The sequence below is a fragment of the Nothobranchius furzeri genome, chromosome 10 (genome assembly GCF_043380555.1).
Source record: "Nothobranchius furzeri strain GRZ-AD chromosome 10, NfurGRZ-RIMD1, whole genome shotgun sequence".
In the NCBI taxonomy this organism is placed as follows: domain Eukaryota; kingdom Metazoa; phylum Chordata; class Actinopteri; order Cyprinodontiformes; family Nothobranchiidae; genus Nothobranchius; species Nothobranchius furzeri.
This window is the reverse complement of record NC_091750.1, coordinates 40,853,945-40,878,560: the sequence shown is the minus strand read 5'-3', so window position 1 is coordinate 40,878,560 and position 24,616 is coordinate 40,853,945. Positions and strand designations below refer to the sequence as shown.

General features: G+C 43.3%; 2 protein-coding genes across 6 annotated transcripts in view; both read left to right on the top strand.

The window, feature by feature from the left end:
• The window catches only part of LOC107386025 (pbx/knotted 1 homeobox 2), a 340,801-nt gene extending 334,887 nt beyond the window's left edge, over positions 1 to 5,914 (top strand). For all 3 annotated transcript variants that reach the window (XM_054730428.2, XM_015960183.3, XM_054730427.2), the window contains 2 exons: positions 2,213 to 2,391; positions 3,770 to 5,914. In XM_054730428.2, the coding sequence (XP_054586403.1) occupies positions 2,213 to 2,391; positions 3,770 to 4,035 (445 nt within the window). In that variant the 3' untranslated portion in view covers positions 4,036 to 5,914. The remainder of the gene's footprint in view (positions 1 to 2,212; positions 2,392 to 3,769) is intronic.
• A 186-nt stretch (positions 5,915 to 6,100) lies between these two features.
• On the top strand, positions 6,101 to 23,586 carry LOC139061471 (pannexin-3-like). Of its 3 annotated transcripts, none has more exons than XM_015960185.3 (6): positions 6,101 to 7,339; positions 7,468 to 7,659; positions 8,603 to 8,745; positions 16,137 to 16,351; positions 22,106 to 22,988; positions 23,162 to 23,586. In XM_015960185.3, exons 2-5 carry the CDS (start codon positions 7,476 to 7,478, stop codon positions 22,947 to 22,949), a joined length of 1,386 nt encoding a protein of 461 aa, XP_015815671.1. In that variant the 5' UTR covers positions 6,101 to 7,339; positions 7,468 to 7,475; the 3' UTR covers positions 22,950 to 22,988; positions 23,162 to 23,586. The 3 variants fall into 3 exon arrangements, with proteins under 3 accessions (XP_015815671.1, XP_015815670.1, XP_015815672.1); XM_015960186.3 differs by having other exon boundaries at positions 6,102 to 7,339; positions 22,106 to 22,857; XM_015960184.3 differs by having other exon boundaries at positions 22,106 to 23,586.
• Positions 23,587 to 24,616: the final 1,030 nt, after the last annotated feature.

Below are 24,616 nucleotides of genomic sequence, written 5' to 3'. Positions count from 1 at the left end.
CCTGCTTATACGGCATCAGTAAAGCAGCTCTCTCTAGACTTCAGCTGGTCCAGAATTCAGCAGCTAGGTTGCTGACTGGAGCTGACAGAAGACAACACATTTCTCCAATTCTGAAATCTCTCCACTGGTTGCCCGTGCAGTTCAGGATAAACTTCAAAATTATGCTTCTCACCTACAAATCCTTGAACCATCAAGCTCCTCCATATCTGTGTGAACTTGTCCATTACTACAACCCGCCGCGTGCTCTCAGGTCTGAAGATAAGCTCCTCCTAGCTGTTCCCAATGCACGTTTAAAAAGCCGTGGAGAGAGGGCTTTCTCTGTCTGTGCACCGAAGCTGTGGAACGCATTACCACTGCTAGTGAGGCTAGCACCAACAGCTAGCATTTTTAAATCACGCCTGAAAACTCACTACTTCAACCTAGCTTATACAACATAATTATGAACCTCACTGACATCTGCACTGTTTATAAACTGACTCCACAATTATCGACTTCCGTATTATTTGAGGTTCTTTGTAAAATGTTTTTTTTTCCTATTTTTACTTCACCTTGTGTCTTAATGATTTTTACCTGTTATTTTTGGGAATTTTCTTGTATTTCCTTTTTATCTTTTATCTGTGTTCGACATGTTTATATAACGCCTGTTTAATTAACCAACATTTTTAGTGTACAGCGCCTTGTTTGGTTGTAATGCCTTGTGAATGCGCTTTATAAATAAAATTGGATTGGATTGGAAGATGATGTAGGTTTAAATTTTTGCCTTCGATAAGGTGAGACATGAGCTTTGTGGAGAATCATAAGTTGAGTTGCTTTAACCCTATTACAGACACTTTAGGATTTCGCATTTCCCAACGCATTGTTCCAATCATCGTCAGTAATGGTACAGTTGAGTTCCCTTTCCCATACTTCCTTCAAGCAGGTTGTTTCTGCTTTATAACATTTAATAATATTGTAAAATGTACTAACGGTAGTAACCGACCTGGTCAAAAAAAATTATCTTTCAGTATCTGATACATCCTGACAGACCAAAAGTGTCGTGTCCTTCCTAATAAAATCCCTAACCTGTAAGTATCAAAAAAAGTCCGCTTTTGAAATATTGTATTTTTCAGTCAGATGGGTAAACGACATCAGGGTAGGTCCATCAAATAGATCCTGTAATTTAGATATCCCCTTATCCCTCCATCTTTCAAAGTTATTATACATTATTTAAGGTGGAAAATCTGGGTTTCCCTGAAAAAAATGTTGGTTTCTAGGATAAAAATTTTCTGTTTAATATATCATACAGGAGGCACACACTGGGATATTTGAGAAGTGAAACAGAATTTATTGGATTTACAGAAAGTGTGCAATAATTGTTAAACAAAATTAGGCAGGCTCATACATTTTTTGGAAGATTTGCAGAAATAACAGCCTGTAAACACTCCAATGAGAGTCTGGATTCTGGTTAAAGGTGTTTAGAACCATTCTATGGTGCCCGTCTGGTCACATTGAGGGAAAAAAAAGGAACTTGTGGCCACAGGATACTTGATGTGTTCCTGAGTTATGAATGCATAGGAACAAGATACTTTAATGCGTGAAGGGTGTGTTCCAGAGATCTGCTTTATTGAAAGAATCTCCTCTTCAAAGACTCGAAATCGTTAACTTTTAGCTAAAATTTGATTTTATCATAAGGTTACTGATATTTCTGTTAATGACTTCTAAAAAGTTGTTTTATATAATTAATCATAAAGCAGTGATCCTCTTTTTCTTTCAGCACCATGCACAGGCGGCTTGTGTGCTCCTCTCTTTTGTTGCTTGAGCAGTGAGTGGCTTACTTTCACTGGACTGAATTAACAATTCATACAGGAAAATCATGAAGATTATTAGGGCTGCCCAAAGTGTTGCATCCCACTGTACATATAAACATAAACACACCTACCAGGTGGTAGGCAGGTGTGACTGAAGGAGCTGTTTAGCTAGAAAACTGAGCAAAATAAGCACCGTGAAACAAAAAACACACATGCATACTAACTAGTTCCTGAGCGTGGGCATGTCTGCAGCTCCCTGTGGGGATGGTCAGATGTAGACCCATCCCTTTCTTTTGAAACTCAGGGCGGTCAGAACACAGTTTTGTGTGTTTTTCTGAGTTCACAACAAGGATTTAAAAACTTTACTCTGAAAAAATTTACTGAGGTTTTTCATGATTTTTTTTCCCTCCATGTGATTGTTCCAGGTTCATCAACGCTCGTCGGCGTATCCTCCAGCCTATGCTGGATGCCAGTAATCCAGACCCGACCCCTAAGGCGAAGAAGATCAAGTCCCAGCACCGTCCAACGCAGCGCTTCTGGCCAGACTCCATCGTAGCTGGAGTTCTGCAGAAACACTTATCCCAGACAGGAAACAGCTCAGAAAGTAGGCTGCTGGTGAAAATGTCTCTCTCCTACACACACACACACACACACACACACACACACACACACACACACACACACACACACACACACACACACACACACAACACACACACACACACACACACACACACACACACACACACACACACACACACACACACACACACACACACACACACAGTCTACAGCGTGGCAGTGATGTAATCTCACCACCAGATGGTGCGGTTGGCGTTCTAGTTATAGGGAAACAGAGCTGGCTCTGTGTTTTTAGTTATCAGACCTGGGGCCTCATTTATCAAGCTTGCCTACCCACAAAACAGGTCGGAAAACTGTGTAAGCAACTTTCCACACAAACTTTGGGATTTATGAAAGAAAACTTATCGGAAAAATGTGTGCAACTTTAAGTTGACTAAGGATCTGGCCTACGCACATGTTGGACACGGAGAGCACCTGCAGTGCTGCTGCTGAGAAGGATAAAATTTTGAAATCCTGCAGCATTATCACTCGTACTGTTTCGTTTTCACACACAAAAAGACCCCCCCCCCCCCCCCCACACACACACACACACACACACAGACAAACACACAGCCTGAAGCCAGAATACGGAATGCAGAATATCAGCAGGGGGACAGATTGAGACAGAACATCATGCGTCTGTGACAGTGTGTGTGTCCTGTCACTGTGACCCGATTGATCATGTGCCCTGACTACTTGTAAAGGAGAGATCTCCATTTGACTGACTGGTTAGCGCGTGCGACTTTCACCCGGGAGTCTGGGAATCGAATCCCGATTGGACCCTATTTTAATATCTACCACAGATCTCTGAAGAACTCAAAACGGCTTCAGCAACGCTGTGCCACTCCGTGGATTTTCTCTTATTTGTTTTGCAAAAGCACTTCCTTTCATTTCTCCACCTCACCCACAAGTACCTCAATTCCTGCTTCAGTGAAATAGTGCTTCCTTGATCTGTCTTGATCTACGGTCGCCATTGTCGCTGCAACAGCCGGCTTATGTATATGCATGAGGTCCACAAGGCACTCTGCACTGACTATTTATGGCAGTAAGTGGGCGTGGTGAGGGGGGGATGTGACTAAAAAGCAGCTGAGAAACATTTTCGTTAGTCTCCGATTTATGAACTGGAGATTGCGTGCAGCTGTGCGTACTCCATGTTTGATAGATCACAAACCTGCATGGCGTAAGTACTTTTTTTTCTGAGCTTAAGTACGTTTTAGTAAGGATTCTACGCAATGTTTGATAAATGAGACCCCTGATCATGATCAGAACTGACTTCTGCATGCCTGTGTTGTCTTTTGAATCTCTTCACCCAGTGTTTGACATTTGGAGATGTGTAAACTGTCCCTGTCCTTTGTTCTCAGACCCACTGGGCTTTGACAGCCTCCAGTCACTGTCGTCAGACTCTGCCACCCTGGCCATACAGCAAGCCATGCTGGGAGCCGATGATTCTATGGACGGAACCGAGGAAGACGATGAAGAAGAAGAGGAGGAGGAGGATGAAGAGGAAGGATTGGAGGATGAAGAAGAAGAAGAAGAAGAAGAGGAAGAGGAGGAGGAACACAACAGGAGAAGACAAATTTCCATGAAGGCTGATCTGAGCATGGAGTCTAAAGAGGAGCTGGAGTAGTTCAGCGGGGGAGAGGCCTGGTGCCATAGGAGGAGCCAAACACCTTCTGGATGGTACCAGCCAGACCAGACTGGACTAAAGCACAAACCTTTGTCTTTCTTTCCACTGAGCTGCTGGAGGATCTGAACAGGAGCACATTTTTATTATTCAAAGCTGATTGGTGGAAAGGAAGGACACAGAAGGAATAAGGCTCAGTTGTGTATTGTTAGTCTTAAGCAACCCTCGGTAGATGCTTTCAGAGAAGCGCTGAAACATGGACATGCTGCCCATGACTACATGGAGTCTACATGCATAACTAAGGCTTTTTCAGCCCTCTGCTTTAGTGAATGGAAGGTCTGAACAGCTGAAGTTATCAAAGAGAAGGGCTGTGAAACCTTTTCATTTCAACTATTTAACTAAACTGAAAGTACTCTTTGTTTTTAACTGAGAGCTGACTCAGACTTTTCCAGAAATCTGTCATTTTGCTTCCAGGAACAATGTTGGCTAGGCTGACAGCGGTGGTGGTGGTGTGGGGGGGGTCCTCACGTTTTCAGATGCTGTAGAAGTTCTCAGGTAGAACGCAGCTCTCTTCCTCACAGGAAACGCCGCATTCACCGCTGAGGCTAATTCTCCTACGCATGTCTTCTTAAGTTTACAACAAGAAAAGTAGAAAAAACTAATGTAATCAACAAGCAGCACATGTTTAACCCTACTGCATGTGTGTGTGTGTGTGTGTGTGTGTGTGTGTGTGTGTGTGTGTGTGTGTGTGTGTGTGTGTGTGTGTGTGTGTGTGTGTGTGTGTGTGTGTGTGTGTGTGTGTGTGTGTGTGTGTGTGTGCTGGAGTAGGTGAAGGCCAGTTTTCCACTCAGGCTGCTGAAATAATCAGCGGCTATGTACATACAGGAAGTGCTCGGCTCCATCCATAAAGACTTTGTGTGACTCTTCTGTTCCTACTAAGCCTGGTGACAGTCAGCAGCACTAGCATTAGCGTCAACGTCAGTGTCAGCACTAGCGTCAGCGTTAGTGTTAGCATCAGTGTTAGCGTTAGCATCAGCGTTAATGTTAGCATCAGCGTCAGTGTCAGCACTAGCGTTAGTGTTAGCATTAATGTTAGTGTCAGCGTCAATGTTAGCACTTGTGTTAGCATCAGCGTTACCATTACCATCAGCGTTAACATCAATGTTAGCGTCAGAGTTAGTGTTAGCGTCAGTGTCAGCACTAGCGTTAGTGTCACGTCAGTGTCAGCACTAGCATCAGCGTCAGTGTCAGCACTAGCGTTAGAGTCAGCGTTAGCGTCAGTGTCAGCACTAGCGTTAGTGTCAGTGTCAGCACTAGCATTAGCATCAGTGTTAGTGTCAGTGTCAGCACTAGCGTTAGCATCAGCGTTAGTGTCAGTGTCAGCACTAGCGTTAGTGTCAGTGTCAGCACTAGCGTTAAAGTCAGCGTTAGCGTCAGTGTCAGCACTAGCGTTAGCGCCAGCGTTCGTGTCAGTGTCAGCACTAGTGTTAGCGTCAGTGTCAGCACTAGCATCAGCGTCAGTGTCAGCACTAGCGTTAGCGTCAGTGTTGGCACTTGCGTTAGCGTCAGCACTAGCATTAGCGTCAGCCTTGAAGCCATTTGTAAACTAAACTCTCTGCTGGTGATTTATGAATTCTCTTATTTTTGTCTGAAACACTCGAAGGGAAAAATGCATTTCAGCTGTGAAATTGTCTCAGAAGAGGAGCCACTTGTGTTTTGTTGAATGTTCTGACAGTTCAATGTGAAGTATTTTGCTCATTAATACTGTTTTCCATGGACCTTCCAGAGCCAGCAACCGGCTCATATTTTTATTTTATCCCCACATTTTGTTATTTCAATAGACTGATTTTAATAAATGAATGCATACGTTGGCTAACCTGTATTCACCAAGATTCTGCTTTTGTTCTGAACCAAGCCACAAATGAGACCAACTCTTGTAGCATAGGCTTGTCAGATAGCACACATACATTGTTGAATCTTCAACCCGAACCAATCATACTAAACAGCTCCAGTAGAGGGCGATGGTGGGCAGCAGCGGGTGGGTGGGGGGGTGGGGTGGGAGGTCACACCCTAACGGACCAGTCACCGTTTCTAAAACAGAGTAAACACAGAGAGAGGAAAGTCCTTATGCATCTGTTTTCTTTTGGTTCATTAACGAGTGAGTTACCTAATCTGTTAGTTGTTCATCTACAGTTTAACTGTTTTTGTTCTCCATGTTGGTCTTCACTGCCTCTATAAACACCTTGTCTGTTTCCAGTCAGTCTGTGTTTTAAGGAATTGTGAAACAAGTCATTTCAAAAAGCCCTCTGGAGGCGACTGGCAGAGCAGAGAAAGGAAGCTAGACTCAGGAGGAAGTCAAAACTCACCATGGACCATGGAGGCTGGCACAGGAGCCTGAACCCAGGAGATGAGAAACCATGGTGCAGGAGGTTGGGAGACGGGAACCCAGGAAGTGGAGGGACAGGGGACTATGACTTGGAAGGAGGAGACTCCAGAGACCGAAAATCACAAAGTGACTCTGGAGACCAGGACCCACGTAGGAGCTTGGGAGCAGAAAGTTGTTGCGGGTCTTCATCTGGGACACGTGCAGACTCTGGATTAGGAACTGCCACAGGGCGACCTCCAGGACATGCACATGAAACAACCAGTAGACCATGCTTGCAAGATCTCAGCAGTCTGTTCAGAACAGGATGGAACAAGAGCGCAGCAGTATGTCTGGGGCTAACTTGTCCCAAATGTCACAGTTTGACCTCGATGGGAAGGGAAGCTGGAGCGGCTGAAAAGACGGGGGTGTAGCGTGGGAGAAGTCCACCTTATTCATCCACATGCCTTGTGTCATGGTGGGTTCCAGTTCAAGTCATCAGAGGTTTCTGAAACCTGACTTAGTGTTGGAGCGGTCCGAATCACGTCTGCCTGTTCGCTCCACGGATCTTCCAGAGTCAGAATTACAGAGGGTGGAAGAGCCCCTGGCAGGCCACACACACACACACACACACACACACACACACACACACACACACACACACACACACACACACACACACACACACACACACACACACACACACACACACACACACACACACACACACACACACACACACACACACACACACACACCCTGAGATACTCCCTGGTGCCTACATGATCCCAGATGTCCTCTCTGTAATTAGAGTCAGGTCTGGTCCACTTTAGATCCAACCCCTCCCTGCGTATTTAAGGAGCTTTCCAAGTTTCAGCAGACGTTTAGACGGACTTTGGCCTCTACACACTAAGGTTCCAGACACACCACTCTGACAGGTTTAAGGTAAAACTGTTTTTGTCTTCATCCGCTGATTAATTTAATCTGTTATGAACACTGAGTGGAAATAAGGAATATTCTGGATGTGAGTCTAACCGAGTATCATGTTTCCCTCTCTTCTGGACCAAATGCAGGTTCCACCATGTCCATCGCCCAGGCTGCGGCCAAGGCCATGCTATCTGATGCCCTGCTGCAGGACAGTTCAGGGATACAGCGGACAAAACACCTGGAGCTGGAGCTTCCTTTAGATAAGGTCATCAAGTATGTCTCTGTGGGCCTCCCACTGATGCTGGTGTGCATGGCGTTTGCTCGTGAGATCTCCCTCGGTGAGCCATCCTCCACCTCTGAGCTGGTTTATGAACTTTTCCCTGCTGCTTTTCAGCAGCTCCTGTGTTTCCTATCCACCTGCTGTACTGTAGTTCTGGTCTGGGGGCACTGAGGACTAGGGTTGAGAAAAACTGCTTTAGATGGTCTCTCAGTCTGAGCTGGACTTTTGCACCAGATTCTCCTTTTGGGAGTTGATATCTGTACGTTTACGGAGTTTAGCTCACGTGGACCTGTGACGACTAACGTGAAGAAGAAGATCCTAGCATGCCTGGTTTGTTGTGTTCAGTCAGTGAAGCCTGATATAAAACGGAAAGCTGTACCTCAACATGGTGACTGTTCTAAACCTGGGGTGTTTCTACTCCATTATAACCACAGATATAACTATAGGACAGTTGTTGCTCTGTGATGAAGCATCTTACAGTTTACCTGAACACACAACAAGCCTGTATGAGAATTAGACCAGTTAATATCAAGGTCAGCTGACAGGAAGAACCCTAACCTGATAGGAAATTAGAGGCTGTCATTTTTAGAGCTGAGCTGCTAACCATAAAACCCGTCTAAGAACTCTGAAGCTTGTGGAACTCACCGTGGGTGTGCCCCATCCCAACCCTCCAATTAAGGGTGGGGCAGCTGGTGCAGAGTGGGTCCAAGTGGTGGAACCATATGTGGGAACATCAAGGGAAACTACATTTAGAGAGAGAGAAACTAAACCTAAAATAGAGTCTTGCAGTATTTTAAATACCAGTTTGGGACCACAAAGAGAAAAAGCCAAACATGAGGAGGGATCTGTGTTGATGAATGAGCCTCCACAGCTCAGCATTGTGTATTTTTATGTGTAAGGAATTCCAAGTACCAGCTGAATGTTTCTAAGCTAAATCTAAGTAAATTGTGCTGAGCAGCTGTCATGTTTGCAGAGGAGGTTACAGATTTGTTTATTTGCAGGACCTCAGATCAGCTGTTTCACTCCCAGCAACTTCACAGCCAAACAGGCCAGCTATGTGGACATGTACTGCTGGGACACTCTGATGCATCATGAGTTCGACAGTGATGGGAACTTTGAAGAGCGCTCTCTTTGGGTGCATAAGGTGAGTTTAGAGGTTTGAACTGGGGCTTCTGTGGACTGAACAAATGATAAAATCTTTTTTCTTGCCAAACGCTAGTCAGAAATGTCAATTAATTGATGAACAGATTCTTCTCTGAAACCTTTTGTGTAATATTCAGGTGAGTTCAACCTTGTACAGGACAATATAGGAAGGTTGTTTTCTTTGGTGCTAACTTTAGGTTTAGGGTTAGCTTGTGTTACTCCGCTGCACGTATCTACAATGGGGCAAAACTATTTAGTCAGCCTCCACTTGTGCAAGTTGTCCCACTTAAAAAGATGAGAGGCCTGTAATTTTCAGGCTTGATATACCTCAACTAAGAGAGACAAAATGAGAAAAAATATTGCAGACAATCACAATGTCTGAAGAACCTTCTGCTAATTATAGTGAAAAAAAAGTTTTTGGTCAAAAACGAAAGTCCATATCAATACTTTGTTATTAACACTTTGCTGGTAATGACAGAAGTCAAATGTTTTCTCCAAGTCTTCACAAGGGTTTCACACAAAACTGGATTGCCAGTTTCCAGATCTCAAGCCTATAATACGTCTTTGGAGGCAGTTGAAAGTCCGTTTTGACCAGCGACAGCCCCAAAACATCACTGTTCTAGGGGAGATCTGCAAGGAGGAATGGGCCAAAAATACCAGCAAGTATACAAGCGCCTTATGAAGACTTACAGAAAATGATTTGATCTCTGTGTTTACAACCCATCTTGGAGGGGCCAGGCCATAACATGAAGGTGGATTCCCACATTGCCACAGATCCCAAGTACCACACCACAGTTTGACTTATCTACAATGATTTTTATTTACAAGTTCTATATTAACTGAAGGCGAGGGAGAATAAATATAACTCAGGGTGAACCAAAGGCCAAAATAACAAACAAAAATACCCCTAACTTAAATAATCATCTTACCTACAAATTAAATAAAAATAAATACAACCAAACTTACCTCCCTGATTACAAACACAGGAAAAAACTGAATGGAGAAATTAAATGGCAGGTTCACCCCTACTTTCCTCAAGTATAACAACAGGTCTTTACACAGCACTCTACACAGGACACTAAGTGGATGGTGGCAGGTTGGGATGAGTAGAGAATGAGAATCAGCTGCAGGTGGTGTTGACATCCCTCTTAAAGGTCTGCTCCCATCAATTATCCAATCAGGACACTCCCCAGGCCATTGGTTCACCAATCAGATGTGGGCACCTGCACTAAGAAACATTATGAACACACAAAGCAACTCCCTGAATAAAACAACTTGCGACCCTTGGTCGTAACATCTGTCATTACCAATAGAGGGTGTATAACAAAGTATTGAGATGGACTTTTGTTATTGACGAAACACCTAATTTCCACTGCCATTAGCATAAGGTGGTGCCTAAGGCAGGGGCCTTGGCGGTCTGATCCTCGGCTACAAAAGCTAGCTCTCCGTTCGTGGAATGTCACCTCTCTGGTGGGGAAGGAGTTGGTGTGTGAGGTTGAGAGGTTCCGCCTAGATAGAGTTGGACTCACCGCAACGAATGGCTCTGGTTCTGGTACCAGTTTGCTCGAGAGGAGATGGATTTTCTACCACTCTGGAGTTGCTCCCACTGAGAGGCGCCAAGCAAGGGTGGGCATACTTGTTGCCCCCCAAATTGGTGCCTATACATTGGGTTTTACCCCAGTTAATTAGAGGGTAGCCTCCCTCCACCTTCATGTGGGGGGATGGGTCCTGACTGTGGTTTGTGCTTATGTGACAAACTGCAATTGATACTACCTGCCCTTTTTTAAGCGCTTGTAGGAGATTCTGGAGAGTGCTCCTTCAAGTAACTTCCTTGTTCTGCAGGGGGACTATAACGGTCATGTGGGCAATGACAGTGAGACCTGGAGAAGTGTGGTTGGTAGAAATGGCCCCCCCTATCTGCATATGAGCAGTGTTTTGTTACTGGACTTCAGTACTAGTCATGGATTTTCCAAAACGAACACCATGTTCAAGCATAAAGGTGTCCATTCAATTCAATTCAAGTTTATTTATATAGCGCCAAATCACGACAAGAGTCGTCTCAATACACTTCACATAATAAACATTCCAATTCAGGTCAGTTCATTAAGCCAATCAGAAATAATGTTTCCTATATAACGAATCCAGCAAATTGCATCAAGTCACTGACTAGTGTCAGTGACTATACAGCAATCCTCATACTAAGCAAGCATAAAGCGACAGTGGAGAGGAAAACTCCCTTTTAACAGGTAGAAACCTCCAGAGAATCCTGGCTCAGTATAAGCAGCCATCCTCCACGACTCACTGGGGATCGAGAAGACAGAGCAGGCACACACACACACACACACACACACACACACACACACACACACACACACACACACACACACACACACACACACACACACACACACACACACACACACACACACACACACACACACACACACACACACACACACAACAAAGTAATGTGTCTATAGTTGTATTGTGATTTCTTAGTAAATATTCTATTTGGTGAGAGATAAACTTTATTGTATTTATCCTAGTGGATCTATAATTAAACGGATAAACTAGCAGTAGCACATCCAACGTCAAGGAAAGCAAAAAGTTATTATCAGGAGAGGGAGAATGTTTAAGTGGATAGCAGCAGTGTGCTAGACAATGGCCCCCTCCATGAGGCCACCACAGCTCAGCAGAACATCATTGTAGCTTCTTCTGGGGAGAAAAACACTTAGAGACAAAATAAAGTTAACAGCTGAAATAGCAGAAAATAATACAGTTAAAGAGCAGATTGTAGAAGAAAGTAGTAGAGTGTGAAAAGTGGTCAGTGAATCATCCAGCAGTCTAAGCCTATAGCAGCATAACTACAGAGATAACTCAGGATAATCTATCCTATTTAGATGGAGGCATGTTGGAGGAAGGGCAAGGGAGAGCCGTCTTTACCGACTGTACACTCCACCTCCCTCTACTCCCCCACTTGTCCAGATTTAGGCTAACATCAGATTTTAACCATAGGCCCTATCAAATAAAAATGTTTTAAGCCTGGTCTTAAAAGTAGACAAGGTGTCTGCCTCACGGACTAAAGCTGGGAGCTGGTTCCACAGGAGAGGAGCCTGATAACTAAAAGATCTGACTCCCATCCTAATTTTAGATATTCTGGGAACCACCAGTAAACCTGCAGTCTGAGAGCGAAGTGCTCGGTTAGGAACGTATGGAACAATCAGATCACTGATGTATGATGGAGCTTGATTATTAAGAGATTTATATGTGAGAAGGATCTTAAAATCTATTCTGAATTTAACAGGTAGCCAATGTAGGAAAGCTAAGACAGGAGAGATATGATCTCTCTTTTTAATTCTCATCAGAACTCTAGCTGCAGCATTTTGGACAAGCTGAAGACCTTTAACAACATTCTGTGGACTTCCTGAGAGTAATGAATTACAGTAATCCAGTCTTGATGTAATAAATGCATGAACTAGTTTTTCAGCATCACTCCTGGAAAGGATGCTTCTAACCTTAGCAATATTCCAAAGCTGTAAAAATGAAATCCGACAAACCTGTTTAACCTGGAATTTGAATGACAAGTCCTGGTCAAAGATAACACCAAGGTTCCTTACTTTGTTCTCGGAGATTAATGTAATGCCATTCAGGTCAGGTGATTGACTAAGCAATTTCCTTTTCTGGATTTCTGGGCCAAATATGAGAACTTCCGTCTTGTCTTGATTTAAAAGCAAAAAGTTTAGAGTCATCCATGTTTTTATGTCCTCAAGACAAGCCTGTAATCTACCCAACCGATTAGGTTCATCAGGGTTAATGGATAAATATAACTGAGTATCATCAGCATAACAGTGGAAGTTAAGCCCATGCTGTCTAATGATTTTACCAATTGGGAGCATATACATATTAAAAAGAATTGGTCCAAGCACTGAACCCTGTGGTACTCCACAAGTAACCCTTGAGTATGAAGACGATTTGTCATGTACATTTACAAAATGAAATCTGTCAGACAGGTAGGATTTAAACCAGCCTAGCACTGTTCCTTTGATCCCTACAACATGTTCAAGTCTTTCTAAAAGATCATTGTGATCAACTGTGTCAAAGGCAGCACTGAGGTCTAACAAGACTAGAACAGACACAAGATTCTTATCTGAAGCCATGAGAATATCATTTGTAACTCTCACTAACGCAGTTTCAGTGCTGTGATACTCTCTAAAAGCAGACTGAAATTCCCCAAACAGAGCATTAGTGTTTAAATGCTCACATACTTGGATGGCCACTATTGTCTCAAGGACTTTGGATAAAAATGGAAGGTTAGATATTGGTCTATAATTCATTGGGTCATCTGGATCCAGAGAAGGCTTCTTAAGTGAAGGTTTGATTACAGCAAACTTAAAATCCTGTAGTACATATCCATTTACTAAGGATTGATTGATTATATCTAGAATGGTGGCAGTAACCAAAGGAGATGCTTCTTTAAATAATTTGGTTGGGATTGGATCCAAAATGCAAAATGAAGGTTTAGATGAAGCTAATATTTTTGATAACTCTGAAAGCTCAACTGGATCAAAACGGTTCAAGCACAGATGAGGCTCTGCAGTCACCTCTGATGCTGCCTCACTTACTGAGGAAGAAGAAATCGCATTAGGGAGGATGCTAAAGATTTTGTGCCCATATGTGCTCTTGGCACCAGGATACCTTAGACCATAGGTTGACGATTGACTTTGTAGTTGTTTCATCTGATCTGCGGCCGCATGTCTTGGACACTCGGGTGAAGAGAGGGGCGGAGCTGTCAACTGGCCATTACCTGGTGCATTGGGGGTGTTCCACAGGGCTTAACTCTTGGTCCACTCCTATTTGCCATTTATTTGCTCCCACTGGGCTCCATCTTCCGTGGTCATGTTCATGAGTTGCATCAGATTTTTCAGGACAGTGTCCCTCCATACCTTGAGGATCTGTTTTAAAGACATGTACTGTCAAGGTCACTGCGCTCTACAGATCAGTTCCTGTTGACTGTGCCTCACTCCAGGTCCAGGACATGTGTGGATAGGGCATTTTCTGATTTGACACCATCCCCCTGGAACAAGTTACCTCTTAACATTAAGCTGAAGTGGCTGACCGCAGCTGCAGCTGCAGGGTTGTTGGTGCCTGTCGTGGTGGCAACTCTCGAACCCACTGGTGGACCCCAGCAGTTAAGGATGTAGCAAAGCTGATGAACGAATCCCATTGGGTTTTTTTGGCCTGTGGAACTCCAGAGGCAGCCGATAGTTACTGGCAGTCCAAGCAGAATGCGGCTCGGGTGGTCGCGGAGGCAAAACCTAAGGCATGGGAAGAGTTCGGTGAGACCATGGAGCAAGACTTCCGAGTGGCTTTGAGGAGATCCTGGTCCACCATCCAGCATCTCAGGGGGGAAAGCAGTGCACTACCATCACTGTTTACAATGGTGACAATGTGCTGCTGACCTCTACTCGGGATGTTGTGGCTCAATGGACAGAATACTTCGAAGACCTCCTCAATGCCACGGACACATATTCCAGTGAGGAAGTAGAGTCTAGGGACTTTGGGTTAGACTCTCTGATCTCTGGGGCCAAGGTAACTGAGGTGGTCATAAAGCTCCTCAGTGTCAAGGCCCCGGGGGTGGATGAGATCCATCTGGAGTTCCTCAAGGCTCTGGATGTTGTGGGGCTGTGTTGGTTGACCAAGTATTGCGAGGGCATCGGGGGCAGTTCCACTGGACTGGCAGACCGGGGTCACAGAGTGTGTTCCAACTACAGGGGATCACACTCCTGAGACTCCCTGGTAAGGTCTACTCTGGGGTTCTGGAGAGGAGGGTCCAGCGGATTGTGGAACCTCGGATTCAGAAGGAACAATGTGGTTTTCGTCCTGGCTGTGGAACCCTCGACTAGCTCTTTACCCATACGGGCATCCTGGAAGGTGCATGGGAGTTCACCCAACCAATATAAATGTGTTTTATCGATTTGGAGAAGGAGTTCGACCGTGTCCCCCAGGGGTCCCTGTGGGGGGTACTCCGGGAGTATGGGGTACCAGGCCCTCTTGTAGTTGAGGTATACCTATGATGAAAATTACAAGCCTTTCATCTTTTTCACACTCAAGCTTCACTTTAATTTACCTTAGCGGACAAAAACATCCACCAGGAAGTGGCTATTAAAAAAATTAATGCATTACATTTTTTTTCATAGATCTGGTAGACAACTTCAGTCCTGCTCAAACCTATAAAAACTTCTATCATTTTGAGGGTTTTAACCCTTCAAATGCCAGTTTGAATACTCAAAGTCATAGCTGTCATTAATGAAAGAAAAAACACACAAAATTAGTTATTTCCCAAACAAAAACAACAATTTTTTCTTCCTGAGACATTTATTATAAATCAGTCTTGGCTATGTTATGATATATCTGAAATACTAAATTTTTTGCATCAATAGCAACAGATTCAAAAATTACCACCCTCTTGTGATTATTGAGGCCAAAAATTGACCAGGTAATCAAACAAAGTGTTTGATGGTGCCTGGGCTCAGGCAGGTGCATAAATATACTAAATGTTTTTGTTTTCTACACTTTGAAGTTCAGTAACATTTGTTTACTTATCAGAGGTCAGGATGACCGTTTGACTTCAGTACAAACAGCAGATGTAAAGAAATGTGTAGAGTGTCTCGCCTGGGCCATATATGGAGAAATGACTAAATTTGGTGGTGAACAGTAAAAATAATTAATTTTACTACTTTTCTCCTAAATGAAACCCTAACATCACAGAAAGCATGAGTGTTTATTGTAGATGTTACTGGATCAAAAACTGATTTGAATGGAAGTCAATGGTTGCTTTTGTCTGTTAAGGTCAATCTGTTGCTACACAAAAACTATTCATGCAAAAGGTTTAATATTTCAGATATTTTGTAACATAACCAAGACTGATTTATCATAAAATTTTAATCATTTTCCTTAAATTACAGCAATGACTTTGAGTAATCACACTGGCATTTGAAGGGTTAAAAGCCTCCAAATGATGAAGGTTTCTATATGTTTGAGCAGGACTGAAGTTGTCTAACAGATCTATGATAAAAAGAAAAAAATATATGAATGCATTCATATTTTTAAGAGTGGACGTTTTGGTCCTCTAAGGTCACAAGCATATAGTGTTTTTGTTTTCATGTTCCCTTTTCAAAATTTCACATTCAATTAAAAAATTTGTCCAGAGAGAGGCTATGGGACAACATGTTGTACCATACGCACAAACAACGCTAAAATAGACAACAATGACACCTGAGGGTTACACTTACACAACTGGAGTCTGACTAAATATTTTTTGCCCATGAATGTTATTCTGCTTCATGTTTAGACATTCCTCTTGTGACCTTTTGCTATTCCTGGTCATTTTAGATGTTTCCATACTCTCTTCTGGCCATGGCCATCCTGATGTACCTGCCGGCTCTGATCTGGCGCAGGCTCGTCACCCCCACCCTGGGCTCAGACTTGCTGTTCATCATTGATGAACTGGACAAGTCATACAATCGCTCAGTCCGACTGGCTCAAAGCATTCTGGATATGCGCCAAAATACGAAGAACCCGCTGACGTTTCAGGCTGAGCTTCAGAGGTGAACCTTTTGTGACCCTGCTACATACAGACGGGGACAAAATTGTTGGTACCCTTCGGTCAATGAAAGAAAAACCCACAATAGTCACAGAAATAACTTGAATCTGACAAAACTAATAAATAAAAATTCTATGAAATTTAACCAATGAAAGTCAGACGTGACATTATAGCCATGCTTCAGTGGAATTATTTAAAAGAATAAACTCATGGAACCAGCCTGGACGAAGAGGATGGTGCCCAGGGATGAGCGGGTACTCCACTATCTGTATTTGTTCAACCATCTAAATGATCTGTATCTGTACTTGGGGTGGGCGGAGTCTAACCCGGAAGTGGGCGTGGTTTAACTTGGTACATCATTTTGAGACTGAAATTAATATGGATTGATCAGAAGTTGCTTTATGCATTGTTTATTTGAAAACTACAGAGCAGCCTAAGAATTGAGATTCAATGTTTTTGATCACAACAGTAAAGAAACCATTTCAGAACAAGTTTTCAGTAAACTCAGAACAGGAATATTTAAGAACGTGAATGAATGCAACTGAACTCATGCAGTAGGAGATATGAACTAGAACAAGACACAACTTTTTATTTTATTTTATGATCAAACTGATAATTTCTTACATTTTTGGCATTTTTTCCCACACAAAGTTAAACAAAACAATGTTTATTAAGGTTTGTGTGTGTGTGTGTGTGTGTGTGTGTGTGTGTGTGTGTGTGTGTGTGTGTGTGAGAGAGAGAGATTGTTCTACTGACCAAATAGTCCTGTGTTGTATTTCACGCCTTCATTAATGGAGAGAGAGAGAGAGAGAGAGAGAGAGAGATAGAGAGAGAGAGAGAGAGAGAGAGAGAGAGAGAGTGAGAGAGAGAGAGAGAGAACCCGACCAGAGCAGAGACGGTGACCGACGCGACACGAGTCGTTTTCAGCTCTGTCTTGTCCAAGGCGTTCTGAAACAAGTAACATTGAACATCATACAAACTGAAAAAGGGGCGAGCTGAAGAAATCCTGGGGACTACTGAAGCAACAAAAGCTAGGGAGTGATCAGTCAATGTCTGTGTGTGAGAGTGGGGCACAGCAGCTCCTCCCTGCAGACTCAGGCGGTTTTGTATGCTGGGAGGGGCGGGTGCTCTTTGCGACTGGTCAATCACAGAGCGGGAAGCCAGTCAGCTACCCAGTCAGGACTTTCCTTCAGCACGGACACAGATATTGTCGAATTTTACTCGTTTTATGCTCGTACTCGTCAAAAATGCTTTATCCGGCTCAACCCTAATGGTGCCCCTAACTTAATCATTTGTTGCACAGCCTTTTAGGAAAATCACTGCAATCAAACAATCCCTGTAACAAAGAGACTCCTGCACCTCTCAGCAGGTATTTTGGCCCTCTCCTCATGAGCAAACTGCTCCAGTTGTTTCAGGTTTTCCAGACGACATGTTTCACCTGCTTCCAAAGATGCTCAATAGAGCTCCGGGAGTTGACGTCACTTCTGCCGGCATGCAACAGTTCAAATCAAAACGGCACCATCTTGGCAGGCAGTAGCCTGCAGCTGGGCTATTTGTTATTGTCAGAAAACTCAATCAAACGGGAAATATGGTAGATTCCTGTTGTGCCCCAGGATGCCAGAACAGACGCGGACGACATAAGGAATGAGCCATCTACAGGATTCCCCAACATCTGGAACCCCGCAAACGTTGGATCACTGTAATAAAACGCGCTAGTTACCAGGCTAAAATGAAACTGTGGGATCCCGAGAGTAAAGGTTTTCGCTTATGCAGCGACCACTTCATATCAGGTACGTTTCCTCAACTGTGTATGGTATTTATTTTAAATGCTTTTATTACGATTCTTAGTGGGCTTCCTAAACTTATTTTGGCGTGGCTTTTTCTGTCTTATTACTCATAGCAACTAGTAAAGTCACGTAAAACGTTGCCTCGTGATTTCTGCGTGCTGCCGTTTACGTGTCTTATGATCACAGCAATTAATCGGCTAAGCTGCATTTCATTTTTAAGCAATGGTTGATCAATTGTCAGATCACACATGAAAAGCACTTTGGATTGCTATTATCTGTCTCACCGAGACAGATCTCAGACAGATCCTGAGACGCTCCTGCCTGACATGTTTATTTTATTGACGGAAAAAATCAGACTAGTGATTTCTCTTGGTGTTCAGTTTATACATTCAAACAGCACAGCACTCTATTTAAACTACTTATGTGTAAATCTGTTATTTGTCCATCCATCCATCCATTTTCATCCGCTTATTTGGAGTCAGGTCGCGGGGGCAGTAGCCTAAGTCGAGAGGCCCAGACTTCCCTCTCCCCAGCCACTTGGGCCAGCTCCTCCAGGGAAATTCCAAGGCGCTCCCTGGCCAGGTCCGCTCCAACAGCTTCTGGCATTTTTAAAAAAGTATCCCAGGGGCATGGTAATGGTCGGAGATGTTTAATCTATTTCATTTCTGACTATATAAAACGATTTCTTCGGTTTTAAAGTGAGAAGTAAACTCAGACGAAATAAAATCCAAGCCGATCCCGTTCATTTTGTTTAACTTTGTTGCCTGCCAACATGGCGTCTATGCTCTGAGAGTCACGTGACGTCCGGAGCTCTATAGGATTGAGGTCATGGCTCATAGGCCACTTTAGAATAGTCTTCCTTTTAGCCATCCTTGGGTGTCTTTAGCTATGTGTTTTGGGTCGTTGTTCTGTTGCAAAACCATGACCTGCCTCTGAGACCAAGCTTTCTGACACATTTCTCTTTAGAATCCCTTAATAGTCTTGAGCAGTGGCAGCTCGTCCATAGGGGGCGCTAGGGCGCCACCCCACCAGTCTCACAGGAAGAAGAATAAGAAGAATCACAAAATTAAAAAATATAACATGAAAATGAAACTAAACGATCTCAACGTCATACAACAAGTGCTGTGTATAATCCAAATGTTATGTACACTTTCCACACTTCCGAATCATCTTGTGATGCATTTCCTGTTACTTTTGAGCGCAGCAGTCTCTACCATAGACCTACGCTAACTGGCGTATTCACGATGGATCCCCCGCTCCAATACAAAGGATAAGAGAGCCTTTGGTCGCGGGTATAACGCCTGTGAAGACACGTACAGGAGACCTGCAGGGCAGAGCCTCAGCTCAGGTCAGGACAGAACCGAATATTCTCTACAGTTTTTTCATATATTTATATGTATGTCAGTACAGTCCTGTGCTGTTGTAGAGCAGCTGAGTACACCTCGTGGAGTTTTGTTATTATGAAGAACCATGAAATGATAGAATGTGGTACCAGAGACTTCTGAACTCTCTCCTGCAAGTAAAATGGTGGAATTTTTTTTTTACTATAACACAGATTATTACAACCGTAAACCAGCAAAAGTAAGACTAAGTTAGTGCTTTTAACTTCATGAAATTAATTTGATTGCTTATTATGCTGAATTTCATATATTGGTAAATATTAAGCACGTTTTGGGAACTATTTTGCTGTTACCGGTCTGTCGGTGCGACGCTTAAGAATGGTGATTTGGTGTTTCCTGGTGGTGATATGTGGTAGTGCATCTGAATTCAGCGCAGTCATCACAACCGCATAAATAAGACTTAAATATTAGAATAATGAGCAATGAGTCTATTTTTAAGCATGCATAATGTCAACACTTTTCTAATCCGTGTTTCTCCTTAAAAACTTTGGTTTTTGACTAGAAATATGATGACATAATGATTAAATATTTACATTTTTGATAAGTGTTATTTAAACACGTAAGAGACTAATGTTTATGTATTTTTATTTTTTTTCTGCCTGCTTGAATTTAAGTGTGGGTTTACAAAAAAAAAACGTGAATGTGACTCGAAATGACTAAATTTTTAAAGATTTTTTTAATAAACTGTAATTTTTTTATTTATCTGCCCCAAAGCCATCATTTTGTAAGGAAGCAAATTGATAAGAAACATGTTAATAGCACATATTTTTTTGAAAAAACTTGTTATTCATATGCACCTTCCCATAACAAGTCACACAAATCTCGACTGGCATGCTCTTTTCGGCACAACACTTGTTAAAATGCTCCCCACCAAAAAATAATTTTACCAGCTGCCATTGGTCTGCAGATTTCACTGTACCCTGCACAGATTCAAGACACCCTGTGGCAGATGCAGCAAAGCAGCCCAGAACATGACAGAGCCTCCTCCGTGTTTCACAGTAGGGGCAGTGTTACAGTGTTCTTTCCTTGATAGGCTTCCTTTTTCCATCCATGAACATAGAGCTGATGTGACACCTTTGCCTCATCTGTCCAGAGGACATTCTCCCAGAAGCTTTGTGTCTTGTCAGCATGTAGTTTGACATACTCCAGTCTGGCTTTTCTATGATTTGTTTTCAGCAATGGTGTCCTCCTTGGTCATCTCCTATGTAGTCCACCTTGGCTCAAACAATGACGGATGGTGCCATCTGACACTGACATTCCTTAAACTTAAAGTTCTCCTTGGATCACTTTAGAAGTTTTTCTGGGCTCCTTTGTTACCATTCCGTGTCATCCGTGTCTTTGATTTGTCATCCATGTTCCTCCTGCTGCCATGTCCAGGGAGGTTGTCTACAGTCCCGTGGATCTGAAACTTCTGAATAATAAGTGCAGCTGTAGTCACAGGAACACCTAGCTGCTGGGAGATGGTCTGATAGCTTTTACCTTTAACATGCTTATTCTGGTCCATGTTGAGTGTGGTGCACACCATGTCACCAAACAGCACAGCAAATACCTGGAGCCCCACTGACTGATTGTAGACACCTGTCATGCAAATTAGTGGACACACCTTGAGTTAACGTGTCCCTTTGTCACATTATTTCAGTCTTTTCTAGGGGTACCATCCTTTTTGTCCAGGCCTGTTCCATCAATTATTTAAATAATTCTGTGGAAGCACAGTTGAAAGCATGTCTTACTTTCATTGGTTAAATTTCATAGAATTGTTATTAATTTTGTCAGGTTTCAGTTATTTCTGTGACCATTGTGGGGTTTTCTTTCATTGATCGAAGGGTACCAACAATGTTGTCCACATGTGCACCAGCTTATGCTTTCATATGCTTCCTGTGTCCAACAACACCTTAAAATTAATCACTGTGTGGCAAGGTGGAGAAGCAAGGGCCTGAGCGGGATTCGATCCCCAGACTCCCGGGTGAGAGTCACCCTAACCCTAACCAGTCAATCAAAAGGACATCCCCTTGGCCAAGCAGCCAGGGTGCATGACGAATCGGCACACAGTGACACTCGCCCTGTCACAACTTGAACAAACTTTTAATCATTCTGGTAGAGAATTTTAATTGAGCCAAAGAAAAATATTGTCCAAAGGTTTAAATTGTCAGCCAAAACTCTGAAGTCTTTTAGGAAAACCTCACCTTTAAAATCGTTATTGTTTGAAATCTAACCCACGCATGTGTCAATGCATTACGTGACCAGTCAAAGACGTGGAAACACTGGTACAAGTCATTTTCTATTTTAAATTAGGGAGTCACAGTCATTTATTGTATCTTCTGTTTTTCATGATTGCCTCTAGTGTGTTATATTGTGCCCATCTCATTTTATCTTACCTGTACAGTTTTTCTACATCTGTGAATTGGACTAGGGTCTGGAATAAAGCCTTAAACCAGGTTCTAATTGGTGAGATGGTGAGCTGACTCTTAAGCTTAGAATTAGAGGACTGTGACAGAATGTGGAGGAGCTCAGATGGTTAGGTGTGTGAGTTTAAACATCATTCTGATGTTCGTTTTCTTTCTTCCTCTGCAGGGCCAAGAGGAAGCGATACTTTGAGTACCCCCTACTGGAGAGATACTTGCAGTGCAAACAAAAATCCTATTTTCTTGTCAGCATGCTTTTTCTGCGAAGCTTTCTCCTCCTGACCTTCATAACATCTGCCTGCCTCTACCTGGTCTACTTCCACCTCTCAGCCTTCTTGCAGGATGAATTCAGCTGCTTTGTCCGAACAGGGATGCTGCGAGATCAGATCTGGATCCCAGAGCTTGTTCAGTGCAAGATCATTGGTCAGTTGGTGTTTCAGGTGATTGGCATGGTGAACGGTGCCATCTACGTCCTGCTGGGACCCATCATCCTCTTTAACCTTATCCGACTCTTTGTCTGGGACAGTGCCCTCATCTCTGTCTATGAGGTCCTCCCAGCTCTGGATCTCCTTAATCGCCAAAGGCTGGGATGTCCACTGAATGACCTCAATGTCCTCCTGCTGTTTCTGAGAGCCAATGTGGCTCACCTGAAATCGTATGGACAGGTGAGGGCTTTGTGCTCTCTTGCACCACCACAAGTGGGCAGTAGTGCAGCAGGCCAGGGCTTACATGCAATGCTGACCCAAGAGGAAATAGAGGAGCGTGAAGAAGCTGCGATGGAGTTTGCAGAGGAAGTGAGAGAGGCCAAGGAGGAAGGGAAGTTAAACCTGGTGGATATCATGACTATTCTGGGAGCAGCTCAGGGAAGAGTGATGAACTGCAGAGAGAAGAAGCCTCTGGTGGAAGAAAATATGAGTCTGGGTACCAAAACACTTGCCTACACTGTCAAATGCATTCTCCTAGCTGCTGTTTTCACTTTCATCATTTGGGATGTACAGAAAATTATTGCCTAATCTCCAGAAGAGAGATGCTGCTTGAGTTGTGCTCTCTGGGTGAGATTACTTCAGGAGAACTTATGGAAAAATTAGTTTGGAAAGTTTTCCCACTGTATATCGAAAATTTTAAACAAATATTGTCTTCGCTGTTTACTGCTTTCCTCTTTAAATCTGAGTATTATAACCACAGATCAGTCTTTGCCCTAACTGGCCTCTCTGTCTCTTCACAGAGCCAAACCAGCAGGGGTACCGCGAGTTGAAGGAGACTGCACCATTCAGTCATTACTAGACCTTCAAAGGACTGAATCAGAATTGGGGTGTGTGGGTGGGGGTTGTCCTCTGTAGAAAAAAAGAGCTTTTTAAAATCACAGATTGCTCCTACTGCAAAGGCTGATGATGGGTCTGCTTCCTGCTGCTGGACTTGTGAGGCTTCCAGAGACTTGATCTGTCTTAGAGTGAGAAGACAACGTTTCAGAGAAGATGTCTGCTGGAATGTGGGTGCAAGATGATGTTATATTGAGATTTAGGCCCTGTTCCAGTCAGTCACATTTATAGTAATACTATTAGTATTGTGGCTGAAGTTAATTTGCAATATTTGTATTGTGTTGTTAATTGACATTACCCCATCAAATACAGCTGTTAAATAAGAAGTAAACCGGTTTCTAGCATCAGTTCTCAACTCATCAGTTTATAAAACTGTGGTGTAAAAACATCAGCCAAAGAAAACAAAGCAGCAAATCTATCCATTTTCTCCACCTATCTGGGGTCGGGTCACTGGGGCAGTAGCCTAATTCGAGAGGCTCAGACTTCCCTCTCCCCAGCAACTTGGGCCAGCTCCTCCGGGGGAATCCCAAGGCGTTCCCTGGCCAGGTAAATCGAGAACTTCGCCTTCTGACTCAGCTCTCTTCACTACGACAGACCGGTACAACGCCCACATCACTGCAGATGCAGCACCAATCCGCCTATCGATCTCATGCTCCAGTTTTCCCTCACTTGTGAACAAGACCCCGAGATACTTAAACTCCTCCACTTGGGGCAGGACCTCATCCCTGACCTGGAGAAAGCATTCTACCCTTTTCCAAATCAAGTCTCGGATTAGAGGACCATATTCTCATCCCAGCTGCTTCACACTCGACTGTGAACCGCTCCAGTGAAAGGAAGAGATCATTATCTGATGAAGGTAAAAGGACCACATCATCTGCAAAAAGCAGAGACCGAATCCTCACTGGAAATGAGCCTGACTTACTGCCGGCAATGCAGCCCAAGCTCCCACTCCAGTCATACAGGGACCTAACAGCCAGAATCAAAGGGCCTGGTACCCCATACTCTAGGAGTACCCTCCACAGCTGATTATCACACATACTAATTAGCTCAAATCAATATGTGGCTTTTAACAAAGTAATTCATGGGAAACATATTCTTGCCTTTAAGTGGTTAATTGATTGTTGTTTAGGCTCTATTAACATGTGGAGTTTGGTGTTTATGTACATAATACCAGAACAGAATATTTTTGGTTATTAATGCAGAACAACAATTCCCCTTGAATTACTTCTTTAAAAGCCACATATTGGTTTGAGCTCATTAGTATGTGCGTTAATCAGCAATAAACCATTTACTTTCAGTTAACAAACCATTACGAATGGCTTATTATGATAAAACTCTTAATTTATTGCCTGTTAATGTTA